The sequence below is a fragment of the Aphelocoma coerulescens genome, chromosome 10 (genome assembly GCF_041296385.1).
Source record: "Aphelocoma coerulescens isolate FSJ_1873_10779 chromosome 10, UR_Acoe_1.0, whole genome shotgun sequence".
Classification (NCBI taxonomy): Eukaryota; Metazoa; Chordata; class Aves; order Passeriformes; family Corvidae; genus Aphelocoma; species Aphelocoma coerulescens.
The window spans coordinates 2,648,466-2,663,944 of NC_091024.1; the positions used below are offsets into that span (position 1 = coordinate 2,648,466).

The window sequence follows — 15,479 nt, forward strand, 5'->3', positions numbered from 1 at the left end:
AGTGAAAACAGCAGGGAAGAAGAGGGGCCTCACTGTGGGCTACACAAGATGGAAACCCAGCCTTTTAAACACTGACCCTTCTTAGCATTTAAAGGCAAAGTACTTCCCCCTACACAACTGAAAATACATTTTTTAAGCAAATTCCTGATACCCTTCTTGGTTAGCTCCTGTTTTATTTACCTGGTACCAGGAGGAAGGCCAAAAATGAAAAAAAAAAGAGGAAGGCATCCTACAGGATGAACTTGCAGATTCCAATAATCAGCTTGGAAAATGAGAACTCATCTTCTCATTCAATATTAAAGGAAATTAAAATCAGAGCCAAGACATTAAGTCTACTTGGAGCCTTCAAGTCTAGCCCTACCTAGAAAGAAAACCAGATACAGAACAAATTGGAAAAACAGAGAAGTTGTCTCTTTTGGTGACAAATGAGTTCTTGTACATGTCAGGCAGCCCATGTGAAATCAAAAGTTGTAGGCAGAGATGCCAGCCACAGAGCCTGTTCTTGTACAAGTGTGGTGACTGCCCACTTCACCATGCTCTGAAGCAACTGTCCAGCAAAAAGGAACCAAAATGTAGGCAAACCATTTCTACTTAATAGTTTCTATTACTTCTATTTGGTAGAGGAAATAATCTTACAGACATTTCTTGCTGCACATCTCTGAGTGATTTTCCAAGTGATCTAACAAAACTTCACAAATATTATTTTAAAGGTGTGAAAAGCAGGAGTTTGGTAACACCTGCTGCTACAACTGAACACTTCCTACATGCAGCCATTTCCACAAACTAGACCTGCACCACAGACTAGGAAGAAAAGAAACTCTGGATGCGTCCACGATAAACTGAAATGAGTCACCCATTTTTGGTATCCGTAAGCCTTTAGACTAGCTGGGGTTTTGTTGTTTTTTTTTTTTCTTTTTCAGGCCTGCTCAGAAGTACAGTCCACAGGTTTTCTCTAGGTCTGCAGGCCTGGAGTGAAACCTGTGGCAGACACAGCTCCTGCTCTTCCCAGAGCATGCCCGTGCGGGAGAGCGCCTGTGGGCAGCAACACTGAGCTGCTTTGTTTATTGTTCCCCCAAAACGAGAATAAAGGACGAAAGATGGGCTGATGTAAGCAAGCAAGCATGCTGTTGAGGATTTGCTTTTAAGCATCTAGGGCCCTGCCTACACCATGTAACAGAAAGGGATTATGTGGCTCAACAAAGTTGAAATTAATCTTCCAAACAAAGTCAGCCTTCTTCCAGCAGCCCTCCCCGGCTGCACATTTCACATGCCCTTCACCCCTCACTGCCTGACCATTTTCGGGTTTGCAAGTTAATGTCCCAATCCAAGATACAGAAACCCTTTTCCCAGAAATGCCCAAATTTGATGACTGATAATCAGCTTGATTTAACAGAAGTGGGAAATGTGTCAGAGGAAAAGAGCTGAAGGGCTGGACAAGAGAAGCACGTATCAGGGTCCAGCTAAGGCAGGACCCGCCACAGCACAAGGGTGACAACCCAAACACATCTTGTATCCAGAACAGCAAGCACAGGCTAACCATTACAAAAAAAATACAAAGCCCCTCAAGCAGAAGAATCTGTTACCCTTATTGTTATTTCTTGGTGTTACTTTTGTCATCTACACGGAGTTTGAGATCACAGATTTCTGCAAAATGGGAGGGATGTCCTAAGAACAAGTAAGTTGGGTCATGGGCGGGCAACAGCAGAGAGCTGGAAAACAAGCAGTGGAATCTCCTCTGCCAACCACCTCACCCCACAGCCACCAAGGGTAAAGAACACCTCAGTGCCCAGCCCTTCCCTTGCTGCACTGTGGTCATTTGGCCACACAGCACCTCTACACCCCATGGTCATTCATAGCACTGGAGAGGCCACTTTCTGCCTTCCCTAACCATGTGCCTGCCAAGCAACTGAAAATGTAAGTCCAGCAAGAAAACAGAAAGTAAATCCTCCATGTTCATGTCTTTGGATGCCTTACTGCACTTTGGCAAACATGAGGTTGTTGATCTTTCCAGCATTCATAAGGTAGGTAAATAACATCTTCAATTTTAGATAACATAAGGTAACTAAGCATGCACATACATATAAAGCAAGGAAGGGTGCAAACATAACTAGAGACCCTTTCTACCTCACCTGAAAACAGAAGATGCCTCTTTGTTTAGTGAAATGACGTCAAAGTAAAAATATTTTTTACCCCAGTTCAATAGCAGGCACGGTTAAAATGGGATAATTTCCAGCAGCTGCTTGGTTGGTGCATTGTGCATGTGTCTATAAACTTACTCCCCTGAGAGAACAATAGGGGAATAATCAATGTTATCTTTGCTCCAGTCAGCTTGTCATTGATCGAACTTTAAAGTTTGCATGCGTGAGCTCAGCACTTCAGCATCTGGTTTGCAAACAGTTTAAGTTTTGAATTTCTCATGTTAAGGTCAGCAGTGGCATTTTTTTTAGGTGATGGAAATACTTCCATTGTTAAATTTTGACATAGTTCTGCTTAACAAAACCTTACTATCTGGCCCAAATTTAAGTTGCCAAGCTCTTGTCACGCAGTAATTCATATTCATTATTTTCCAGACAAACCATCCAAAGCTCTGTTCTCTCAGCACAGCAGCACACACACCTCTTGCAAACAGGAGATAACCTCACCCTCTGGCTGAGCTGTGAAGAGCTTAGTGGCCTGGGCTTTGGGCTCAGTGTATTACATGGCTCTTCTCGGTCAGGAAAGGACTCGCCTGAGGGAAGAATATTGGTATCTCAGGCACTTCTTGATACCCACATGCAGGAACTGGGTGAGTGTGTGTTTATGCCAGTTGTAAATGTCAACAACTGCTGATTCTGAATATAAAACAAACGGGACAGCTTTAAAGTGAAGTCTATGGGCATTGAAGGACTCAAGTTTTTCAGTTCTGTTCAGCTGGTAAATCTGGGAGCCAACAGGTATAAATGTAACACTAATCTCTTCATGTTGCTTTCCTTTCTTCATGACTTCTCTGATACAAACTTGAGCAAGCAAAACAGCATCGGAAAATCTCCTGCCAGCAGGAAGGAAAAGCTGGGCAGGCACAGGAAGCCTCAGCCACACTCCTGGCATCCTCAGCGTAAACTGTGCCAGAGAAGCAGCTGAGAGGACAAGGGAGCATGTCTAAGGCCAGGTCAATATAACCTGCACCCACCCATGTCTCCAAAAAGCCTTTGGAGGTGCTGAGCTGCTGGGGCTGCCTGGCAGAGTGCTAGTCCTGACTGCTGGACCGTGAGCACATCGCAGCAGCACACAGCACTCAGAGCTGGAAAGAGGGTGATTGTTTTGAAAACTCAAACACTCCTGCAGTGCCAGACTTGCAAGAATAAATGTAAAAAGAAAATTTTGCTTTTCTGTTTCTGACAGGACATTTCAGCCACCCTACAGGCATGGGGGTACTAACAATCTACACCCAGAAACTGGCAGCAGTCTGCAACAGAAGTTGCAAAGTTCTCAAAAGACCACAAAATATTTCACATTTAAACCACATCCCCAGCTGTATCTGAAAATGAAATATTAATCTTTATCTGATTTGCAGCCTAAAAACTTGGGCTTGCAGTCCAGATGGAAACAGCTGTATTTCAACATGCTTTTCCTTGTGACTCCACCTCCAGCTGTGCCTGGTCTTGGTGCAGATGGGGTCAAGCGATGTCGTACCTCTGATAAAAATTCATTAGATGACCTTGCTGGATTGAGGGACTGATGGCACTTTCTGCATCAGGAGTGAAGCAGTGTGGCAGAGACCCACGAGGGTCCTGGCTCTCCCCCTTGGCCACGGCACCCACGGGCATGGCAGCACCAGTGGGTTTCCCCCGTGCCCTGGGAGAGCCTGCAGGCAGCACCGAGCCCACGTGCCCAGCCCGGCTGCTGCTGGTCCCCAGCTGGCTGTGGCTGTCTGCTCTGTGCTGCCACTGCAGGGGGAGGCTCACTGAGACAGAACTGGGAGAGGAATTACGTCTGTGCCCGAAACAATTCATTTTCCAATGCAAATAGCCTATTGTAATGATCAAATAATTCAAGTCATCACTTAGGAAAAAACAAAACAAAACATGCAAACTCCTATTCAGAATTGTCTCAGAGCTTGGCACACACCCTCAGCTTTATACAGAAATTAGCACTCAGGCTTTTCATTCTTGGTCTGAATCTGAGTTTTATACCACCCACCTGGTGACTTGTGTTCGCGTGCCAAAGTCCAGGGATCTCATTGACTGCAGCACTTCAATACAGCCCATGTACTATGGAAAACAGACAGAGAAAAGGGAGTACTGTTAATATCTGGTACACAAGTAAGAGGAGGATCACAGAAGGAAGCAAATGTGATTACTGTCCACTAAGTTTATGCAGAACCACAGCCTAAATGGAAAATCAAATCAGCCATCCTAAAGCTGCTTCCTAAATAGATCTTGTTTTACTAAAAGTGTAGAGAAGAGCAATAAAGATACCAATGGCTTAAACACCATAGCACAAAAAAAAAAAAAAAAAAGGTAAAGCACTCTGGGGACACAAAATCCAATTATTCCTTTTTTTCCATTTCTGCTTACTCTCACTTATTAGCCTGTGAGACTGAGCTGGGAGGAATACATGAGGAAATACTGGAGAGAACAGAGTCCTCAGGAGCAGAGAGGATCTGGAAGCCCCACGAGACCAATGCACTCAGAGCCCCCAGGCAGAAGAGCTGAGTGTCCCTTCAGAGAGCAGAGGCATTACAGGCCACGAGGAAAACCACTGGCTCCACACTGCTACATGTCTGATGACAAATAACCTCTGCAGAAGATGAAAGATGTGAAGTTGCAATTCCAGCTCATAGCAACAGCTCTTAAGAGCCTACACTATAAACTGACCTGCTCTAAATTAAACGCTGACTGCCACACTTCTGTTGTATGGAACAGAGCTGGGGCTTTTTCTATACTCATTTGGGATTTGCATAAGACTAATTCTCAGAAATATCAAGAGTGTGATGGCATATCCCCAAACATATCTCACTAATCCTTCAGCATTTCTGTGAATGTCCATCTCTCTGTTGTTGAAGCATTCTGATCTCCTCATTTCAACAGGCTGGCATAGGTCTGGGTCTCTCATTTTTCCTCTTGGCACCATCCTGCAGTGCTCACACAGTGCCCAGGGGCTGCAGTCACAGCCTGCCTGTGCAGACCTCTCCTTCAAGAAGTCAAAGCCTCTGGGACACAAAGACAACTTGGCAAACCCAGGCAGGGACGTGCATGCTCTGTCCCCTTGTCTGAACGGAGGGAGAAAGCATTCTGTGTCAGAGAATGGTACTGTATTTAGTTCCTGTGCCTCATTTTGCCTGTAAATCAATTTTTCTGCTGGGCCATTCAGAGAGGGTTGGGTCTAGGTATCTGTTTCAGCTTTGGAGACTTTCAGAAATGAATGTATGTGTGAAAAAGAGAACATTATATGTGAAGTCAGGGATTCCACAACAATTGTATTATCCCTATTTTGCTTTCTTTCCAGATAGCAATGTAACCCTTGGGAGAACTCCAGAATTAGGTCAGAGACCTGGAAGAACATCAATAAGAATCTGAAAGGTTGGCAGAACTGCTTCCCTAATGAACATTTAATGACTTTGAGAGCTATCTGCCTTGTTAAAGATATTCCTGCTTAACAGGAACGAAGCAAATGTGGAAAATATGTCCAGAGCCTCAGCTTGTAGCACAGCAACGACCTCTGATCCTACAGTATAAGGTCAAGCATCCTGTGAGCTGGTTGGCTGCTCCTCTATCCTTGAAAAAAGAAAAATTTAAAGGAGTAGGTGAGTCATATGCTGATAAGTGAGTCCCCATTGCATCCTGAACAGATGCGTGGGAAGCTACTCTAAGCAAAGATGAAAAATCAATATTAGGTTTTTGCATAAGTGACCCTGAGTGAAGCTGAACTTATCAATGATTCACAAAAGACTTTTTTTTTCCTTTAAAAGCCTGAGTAGGGAAGTGCATTAACATGGCACCTCACTGCATCTCTCATTTATTTCAGCTGTCGTTGGTTATCTGAAGTGGTGCAGCTCGTGATGGCTGAACCTTCACTTCACAGTATGAGGGTACAGAGAACCAGCAGAGCCTTGGACAGGGGGACAATGTGGGGCTGGGGCAGAGGAAGTCAGGGTCACAGAGCCTGGGAGAAGCCTATGGAGCACACCAAAGGACAATGGAATACCAGAAGCCTATTCAAGAAAACAAAAGACATTCTCCAAGGAAGAAAAAAATAATTAGCAAATAAACAAGGAAAATATTAACCCTTCCATAGCAAAATCTCAGAAGCAGCACAACCAATGTATGAGGGAAAGGGGAAGGCAGGGAAGAAGGACAATGTTTGTCTCAGAGACTTCTGCACCCAAACTCCAGTTCGGGTGGTGCCCCTACTCCCTGTCCTGTACCCCCCAAGCAGCAGCTGCCACAGAAACCAAACAGGCTTCTCTGGTGATGCAGAGTCGAGGCCAACTCATCTTTCCTGCTGCAGGGAAGGTTAAACTAAAGCATGTGCAGGGCAGCAACCACAGGTGCCTGGGAGAGGAAGCCACAGCAGCCCACAGCTCTTGCCCCAGCCCAAGCTATTCACCAGGTACTTTTGTGATAACCATGTCCAAAAGTGGTGTCCAAGGAGGGGTGTTCATCTTCTGAAGCTCACAGAGGGAGGCAAGGCCCAGGTCACCGAGCTGCTGGGCAAGCTGGGGGAAGCTGGACACAGGCCCAAGGGTGCACTAACCAGCCCGGGGCAACGAGCACAGATGTAACTGCAGAATTCAGCTACCTATAGAAAATAGAACAGCAACAGTGAAGCAAGCCAAGGGCTGAAGACCTGACATTGCTAATGAAAGCAGATGCTGAACCCACTGTTCTGTCAGCAGCAGGATGGAGAGCTTTTGCCAAGACAAGCAGCAGCTCTTGGGAGGGAAAGGAAAGACTCGCTGGCCCCTGCTGGAAAGGGAGCAGCTCCACTAACGGCAACATGTGCAGAGATATCCCATCTGCCTGCAAGGGGCTGTGGAGAGCACTGGCACCAGGAACTGCTTTGTCCCTTGGGGTTTGAATACAGAGCGTGATCTGGGGCCGGCTGCCATTTCCCCACACCACCAGGATGGCAGGGAGGTGGTGGAAGAGAACAGCAGTTATTGAAGATGCACACACCTTTTCACATCCATTTACATGAGATGACAGAAAGTGGCTGCAAACAGGATGAGGGACTGTGTGGGAGGAGATGTGAAGGCATTAGGCAGGGCCCATGTGAATAAGCAGCACATGGCAAGACAATGCAGAGTGCCAGGCTCAGGAACCTGTTGTGAGATTTCTCTGCTTTCACCCTGGCAGGAAGGTAAAGTGCTGTCTTCCCTCCATGGACAACACCAGGAGCCAGCCAGGGATGTGGGGAAGGAGCAAAGCACAATTACTGTAGTTTTCGTGGGGAAGTTCTCTCAACCCTTCCTTAGGGCCTGTGGTAGCCTTGGGGTTGGAAAGCCACTGTGCCCACTGGAAAGCAGAGACCACCAGAGCTCCCCTGGCAGTGGCACTGCTCCTGCCAGCACACAGACTCCACTGTGCCAGTCAGCTCAGCTGCTCATCCTGCCTCACACAGCAGGATTTACTGGGCTGGGGTAAGTGCTCCATAACGCTGTTAGCAGCCACCAGTCAGGCAGCTAATGAAGAACTTTGGCCCAGGTTTGTGCCCTGCAGGACATTCAATCGGCTCATTCCTCAGCCTGAACCACACTGGTTTCCTCCAGCAAACACCAACCCCATCCAGATCCAAAATCAAAGGCAGCAGAACCTCTCCCATCCCCATCACGGGAAGTGGAGAGGCCAAGGCAGCCCACAGCAGCAGTGCACACCACTGCAGACGTGGGTGGTACCCCCGGGGCACCTGTGAGACAGCACAAAATCCGGGCAGAACCAGCTGAAAAACAGACTAGATACCTTCAAGGATGAAAAGAGCCCATTAAAGATCATTAAGCACAAAAAACCCCCACCAGTAGTTTGCCGGTGCTAGCCTAACTCTCCTCATGTGCTCGCCCTGCTCTCATCTTCCCCCCTGCAGCAGCAGCGGTGCAGACAGACAGACAGACAGACAGGCCCTTGGTCTGTCCCACTCCTCGTGCCCACGCAGCACAGCCTCTTCCCTAAGGGCAGCAAACCAGGGCTTTTTGTGATGAAGAATAGCTTTTGATAAATGAAACTTTTTCTGGGGAGGTCTGACCATTTTATTCAAAGGCTTTTAATTGCTAAATATATCTTGAGAAAAAAAAAAATTTTAAAAAAAAACAACAGGGAAAAGTCATAAATGCAGCCATAAAGAAATATTTTCCTTTTCTTTTTAGTTTTGTGCTGAAAGGCCACTTTCTGGATCCCTGCACTCGGGCCAGGTCTCTAACAGAATCGTTCCCAATCCACCCTGCCCCCGTTCTCCGGCTGTGACAAAGCAAATGGCCTGAAAACACGCAGGTTTCGGTGAGAATCGATTCCCCGGAGAGGCGCGTGTGCCCCGCGGGCGATGCCGCGGAGCCGAGGCGCGTTCCCGCGGAGCCGAGGCGCGTTCCCGCGGGACGAGGCGCGCACCGCCGGGGCTGCTCAAACCCCAGACCCCGAGGCCGGCACCCTTCAGTCCCGAGCCCCCGGCGCATGATTCACAGCTGCGGCTCTGAAGCCATGAATCACCGGAGCCCATCTCCTTCCTGCGAGAGCCCGGCTGTGCATACGCGTGTAGTTATTTATTTACGACGGGCGATGCAGAGCAGCTCTCCGGGTGCAGTGTCAGGGTGCTGAGCGCCAGGGAAGCGGCTACAGCTGAAACAGCACAATATTTCCCTGCCCTGAACATGGGAGAGGCGCTGGTGGCAACCTAGGACCAGGAAAGGGCTGCTCTGGACCCCCTTCCCCACACGGAGGCAGGGAACAACTGCTCCAGGCTGACCGGTGGCATCCTTCATGGACAACAGGACCCTGCAGGGCACTGGTGCCCACGTGCACTTTCAGGGAGCAGTTCATGTCATTCTGAACTTCCATGTTAGAAATAGTCGGGCTCCTTTTAATCTAGAGACATGTAACTGATTTTATATATATATGATGGCATTATGTGTATGCATTCGCCATCAAACCGCTAGCAGAGGATCAACCTGTACGTCGGTAAAACCCCTTTAAGACAAAGGATGCTACAAACAGCCTTCACCATATTATTTTGAAGTGTAATGGTATTGTAATGAAATATCTGGCAATGGTATTTCCTTTTCACATTTTAGTTAAGTAGCACATTTTTAAAACCAATCATCTTTCAAAGACTCGTGCTTTGATTTAAGCTCAGGCACAGAGCCTTACTCCATGTTAGGTCCAGTAAACATCATCCTTGCTGTTCTCAGAGAAACCACTGGTGCAAGACAGTGCTAAGAGCCAGATCTCATCCCCCTGCTCAGGAGCAGCCACCTCCCTGGCACTCCCTGACAAGCAAGAGTGAGGATGGCAAGTGCCTCTTGGAATATTGCTCAGGCTCATCACAGCCATAACAAACACCAGCAGGAAAGATAAGTGCCATGGCCACTATGGGCACCATTTAGAGACAACCTCTGCTCCAGATGGGCAGCGTTGTGGGAAGGTGTGTAAGGGGTAGAATGCGAACGAACAAGGACATGGTAAATATCCCCCTTGTAAAGCCAGCAGCAATCTGCATACAAACTGTGTTTTGAAACATAACAGCACGAGAATCAGAGCTGTCCGGGCTCCTCTTAAAATATTAATATTTGGGCTCTTTGTTATTTGCATGAGCATTTTGGGGGACCAGGTGCTCTTGTGGGTCTCAGCTTCCTCATCAGGCCTGGGTGACACATGGCTGTGAGACAGGTGCCCTGTCACACCCAGCCACAGCTGCCTCCCCAGGGGATGCAATGAGCCCAGCACTTCCTCTTTTTAAAACAACACCAAGAAAATTTCTGCCTCGCTCTAGTCTGCAGGGGACAGCTTCTGCCCTATGGCATTTCTTTAATTCACCACATTATTGCCTTTCTAAAATAAATGTAGATCCTTTCCATGTAATTGTTGAATCCTCCTCAGACTCTGATTATGCTGTTAAGGCCAAAGATCTCTGGCACAATAGATCAGCGGTCTCAATAACATAGATCTGACCCACCTCCTAGAAGGGTCTCTGCTGAGATCCCAACAATCCCATGCCCCAAAAGGGCACAAGAAGCTGGATGGGGAGAGTGAGTGTCTCCAAACACACAGGAGGGAGGGCAAGGGCCAGGGCGAGAGGGTAAGGACTGGAAGCAGCTCCAACTGCTCAGCCCTTGGTCTCTTGGCCCTGCTTTGCCTCCAGGTGAGACCATGCCTCTGCACCATACTCCTGCCATGCTGCAGCCCTGGCCACTTCCCAGCCCACCTGAGGCTTCATCACCAGCTCCTGAAGAAGCCTGGTGGTCTCTGGGGAAATGAGCACCTTGCTCATCCTCTCACCTTGCCCATCCTCTGATGCTGAAATGCCTAAACCCCTATTCTACTTATTTACCAACCTGCTGCTATTGTTAAAGGGGCTAGTTAAAAAGAACACCAAGAGTTTGGCCAGGACATGTCAGCAATGTTCTTGCAGCTCTCCTTGGGCAGATTCCTGAAGGCTCACAGCCATGGGAACAACGTAAGCAGGAAGATGCAGGGAAGAACATCTCCCTGTTGCGCTGTGAGGCTCCTGCCAGGGAACCCCTTTTGGAGATGCTGCCCGTGAAAGGAAGACCAGCAGAAAACCATACTGGAAATACAACCTGGGCAGTGCCTGCCCCACAGTCTCCCTGACAAATATGTGTGGGCCAGAATGCATCCAGTGCGTGGAGTTGCTCTGTGAGGGATGAGGAGCCCTTTCATGGGCCTCCTTTTCCCTCCAACACACATTTCAGGCCAGAGTAACCTGTTTTCGTTGCAGCTCAGCAGCACTCCTCAGAAAGTCTACAGATAGTCCTTTGGAATTGGATGTTGTGTTACCTCTGGAAGCAGCTGGGGTGCTTTTAGCTCCCTCAGTTCACTGCCACAGCCCTACGTACACCAGAAGACAGGAAATACACGGGAGAATTCAGTATTTCGGGGCATGGACTCTAGAGGCGGGAAAATGGAGGTCACCCAGCTGAGCTGATAGCTTTGTCAGAGGATGGAAGCCCAGGGAGAAGTACTCACCCGCACACTGTAGGTGGCTCCTGGCTCCTGGCTGTACGTGCTTTCATTGCCCTGTGCGAGGCCCCTGTCCTGCCTGCCCACAGGAGCGGCCTCCTCAGCTCCCCGCACAGCGCAGTCGCCCGCTGGCTTTGGGGTTAGGAGCAGCTTGTCCAGGTCTGGCTGGGGATACGAGGCCGACAGGCAGCTGATCTCAGGCGAGGTTGGGCTGCTCGGGATGGCAACGCACTCCGTGAGTTTAATTCGCGGCACCTCTTTCGTTCCCAGGCAGAAGCTTTTCAGCCCTGGCAGATTTGACGGGTTGGCAAGTTTAATGTTGGCCATCCGGGGGATCAGCGTGCACAGCGTGGTGCAGGTGTCCTGTGGCCCCAAGGAGACATCTTCTGTCAGTAAGTTGGGTGTTGAAGAATGGGAAGAGGAGGAAGAACCTTTGATATTTAAAGACGTATTTTGTGTACCTTCATCTAGGGAGGTTATGGAATCATTCCTGAATCGGCTGTACTTAGCCCTGTGCAGCATTCCTGGATGTCTGAATAACCCTACGTACAGGACGTGTCCACCGAGGCTCTGCTGGCTGCGTTCTCTCATAGCCTTGGCAGATCTGTAACTGGATATTCCTGCATAAATTGGCTCTTGTAGATAAATTATATGGAAATCAAGGAAGTCAAACAATTTTCAAAACAGAAACCTATTGGATATTTTTGCTGACTCCCTCTTGAATGGTTTCTTTTCCTCAATGGACAAGGTTTAAAACTGCATGGACATCTGGCATTTTGTAAGCAGTAATAAAAGCAGCATACAGGAAAGCACATCAGTGGTGTAGCACCTTAAGCTGAAGAGCCACTCTCCAAACCTGCCTTCATTCCTGCCTCAAGACAGGCACTAAATCCCACCTAGCTCTGAAGACTCACAGCTGTAGCATCAATAATTGCGGAGTCCTGGCTGCAGCGAAAGCTCAAGCATATTCCACACAAAGCAGAGCAAGACAGCTACGAGCCCAAACGTATTTTCAGACCGGCATGAACCCCGTAAGGTGCCCGTCTCTCTGCACTTCCATCGCCGCTGCCCCAGAGGCGAAGAGCATCCCCGCGCTGCAGCTCCTGCCCCGCCGTCAGGCACAAACCCAGGATTCTTCGAAAAACACCGAGCAGCGTCGGTCTCGCTAATTCCTGCTGGAAAGTCCTTCAGCACCATAATAATCCCGAAACAACCGAATATTCCTGCGGCTCCGGGGCCGTTTCCCGCAGCGCCGCGGGGCAGCAGCTCCGCAGCGCCCGGGCCGCCCCCGCCGCAGCCCCGGTCGCCGCCGCCGCCGCCGGTTTTATGAATGAAGTTTTTTTTGTGAATGGGCTCGGCGCGTGCGGGCGGGCAGCGCCGTGAATGGCGCTCGGCGCGCGGCCGCGGCCCGGCGGCCCCCGGGGGGCGCCTCGCAGCCAATCAGCGCCCGCCGCCGGCTCACGCGCCCGCAGCGCGCGGGGAGCGGGGCCCGGGGGGGCGGGGGGCGCGAGGGACCCCCGGGGTGGTGCCCAAAATCCCCCAAAATCCCCCAAAATCCCCGTTCTGCGGCCATTCCTCCTCCGCGGCGGCACAGGCAGAGCCCACGGGCTGGGCCCAGCCGCAGCCGGGGCTGCGATGCCTCCCTGGCTGCCCGCCCAGCCCCAAGGAAAGGGCAGGCTCGTCCCAGCGCTCCCTGCCCGGCAGCTCAGCTCCGGGGGGGAAAGCGCCCCTCAGGCATCGCGTGTACCTCAGGCAGCGAAAGAGGCGAGACGGGTTTATTTTACTCACTGAAAATATCAGGGCCCTCAGCACGAGTTACCTCGGCTCCGTGTGGGGCTTCGACACCTGGGGCAGGGTGGCGGGAAGAGAAATTCAGCATCACGGGGAAACTGGGACCGGGGCCTCGCTTCCCTCCGTTGGCTGAGGCGTTTTCTCTCGCTAGGTTTTCAGTGTTGAGTTCACCTTCCTCAAGCTCACAGTGGTACCGGCCTCATCCTCTGCCCGCGTTCAGGGCTGTGAATCAGCTGCTGGAGGATGAGGAGAGGCCGTGCTGCCCATTGCCCTGCCTGTGACAGGCAGAGAAAATCACAGCCTGTCTCTGTCACAGTGAGAGAGCTCATCACAGCCAGTCCATGTTTTCAACTCGTGTATGAAAGCTGGTATTAATCCTAAAGATGCAATAGTTGCTACAATAAGGTAGGGAAAACTCCCAGTCCTCCAGACTCTTTTAGTGAAATATGGCTCAAAGAGGAAGTGGCTGCTTTGAATCAACCCATTTCGGTGAGGATGGCACAGACTGCTCACTAAATCAAACCCAAAGGCAAAACCTGGACCAGCCACAAGTTTTAAAGAATGACTAATTTCTCATGAAGCTTTAATGATGGCTCTGAGCACAAAATAATAGAAAATTTTAGAAGTGATTAGCAGCACTATTGATTGCACATAAAGCACAGAAACTCTCTTAGCATGAACATTTCTCTTTCGTTTCAATGCCACGATGGAACATAACATCAACATGGCTGGAAGGAAAACTGGGGTGAGAACCCATGGAGCCCACCCTGGTGAGGAGGAGGTCTGCAAGAGAGTGCAAACTGTGCTTCCCATGAAGAGGGCAGTGAGGACTGGCATTCAGGGAGATGCTGATGCCCCAGGCTTCCATATTGGGGAACTTCCCAGATTTGTCTTTTCTTTACTGCCATGAAAAACATGCAAACAGACAAGCCAAATTTCCTCTTTATCCAAGATCAGCCTTACCACCCTTCCTACCTTTCCTCTGGGCACACAGCAAGGGTCTTCTTGCCTTACAGCAGCCCCGTGGCACAGATGACAGCACTGGGAAAGTATGACTTGGTGACCAGGACACTCCCCCGTGCCTTAGCTCAGGTAAGATTAGTTCGTGGCTGTGGGTGGTCCCTGGCCCATGGTGGTCCTCATCTCCTGAGCCTGCCTGCCTGCTGCTTCTTCCTCAGGAAGCAATCTGAGCCTTCTTTACCTGAGTGAGTGAGAAAATGGGCAGGTGGGGTCCCTGCTGGCCCTGCAGGAGATGCAATCCCCTCCCTGTCCCACTGGCAGGTGGAAAGGGTTAATGGAGCAGGCTTTAAACCTGTGTGGTGAAAAGGGACATTTTCAAGAAAAAGAAATAATGCTGCAACAGCCTGTCCTTCACTAAACACCCACAAGCTGTGTCTCGAGCCCTGCACGGCACCAGCATCTGCTGCCCCGTGGTCAAAGCGTTGTTGCCCTCTCGAGGTGCCCAGGGGGGCTCAGGGTGGCTTCTCCAGAGAGGCGAGGGAGGTCGGTGCTTCAGTCGGCATTTCTGTGCTCACAGGCACCAGCTAGTGTGGTTACAGTGTGGGAGGTGAAGAATAGCTGGTGTTTTACTGCAAGTTCCAGAGAAAAATGCAGCTGTGACAAGCTCTGTTTTCAGCAGTGATCAAGAAATACAAGCTCAAGAGAAGGACCCCTTTGGACAATGCTGCAAAGAGCAGCATTGTCCAAGCAATACCAGCCATTGTGGGGAGGGAGAGGAGGGAAAAGAAAAATGCCATGCCTTTATAAATTAAAAAGCTTTTTTTCTCAAGGCTAAAAACAAGATTTCTGTTTAAGATACTGGGAAATCAGCCTCTAACCAGCACAGAGAACAAAGCTCCTTTAAGCACTGGCGAAACTGAGCCTACAGCCTTGTATTCAGCCTAAAAGGAGCCTGTGTTTCTTGCTCACAGCTCGAGTTCCCGGTTGCTCACAGTGCTCAGGGCTTCCCACCCTCCCAGCTCCCTGCTCACCCCTGCTGCTGCCCCAGCAGGACACAGGGAAAAAATCATTTTGCGCCTCAGATGGGTGCTGTCACAGAATGGTGCATGCTGACAAAGGGCTGTGCCACACGTGTTTTCTCAGGCTGCCTGGGAATGCCCTCATGGTGCACAGTTAGGAGCTGAAACCTCCCTCACTCGCTGTTGCCCCAACACACCCAACCCTCCATCACACCCTGTCTACAGCCCCAAACAGTCTCTCAGCCTCAAATATGCTGCATGAAGAACTGCTGTGGGCAGTGCCCAGCTGAGTATTGTCAGAGGGGACAGGAGCTCAGGCAGGTGTAACCACACTGGCAGGACAGCACCACTACTGAGGAGCAGCTACAGCCACTTCTAGTGCCCCTCTGAAAGAGCTGCAGAGAAAGAGGCAAGAGAGCAGCAGCCGCATCTCCAGCATCACCACAGGCAGCCGATCTGTCAGGAAGAAGCAGTGTCAGCCTGGAGCCTCAGGCACCCTTGGGAGCAGCCCCAGTTCAGATTTGGGGCTGTGGGATCCCAGCTC

At 49.8% G+C, this 15,479-nt stretch overlaps 1 protein-coding gene across 4 annotated transcripts in view; it reads right to left on the reverse strand.

The window, feature by feature from the left end:
• SHC4 (SHC adaptor protein 4) overlaps window positions 1-12,461 on the reverse strand; it is a 29,144-nt gene extending 16,683 nt beyond the window's left edge. For 3 of the 4 annotated variants that reach the window (XM_069025957.1, XM_069025956.1, XM_069025959.1), the window contains exons 1-2: window positions 11,172-12,461; window positions 4,180-4,250 (exon numbers count right to left, since the gene is read on the reverse strand). In XM_069025957.1, the coding sequence (XP_068882058.1) occupies window positions 4,180-4,250; window positions 11,172-11,756 (656 nt within the window). In that variant the 5' untranslated portion in view covers window positions 11,757-12,461. The remainder of the gene's footprint in view (window positions 1-4,179; window positions 4,251-11,171) is intronic. The other variant, XM_069025958.1, reaches the window with a different exon arrangement.
• Between the last annotated feature and the right edge of the window lie 3,018 nt (window positions 12,462-15,479).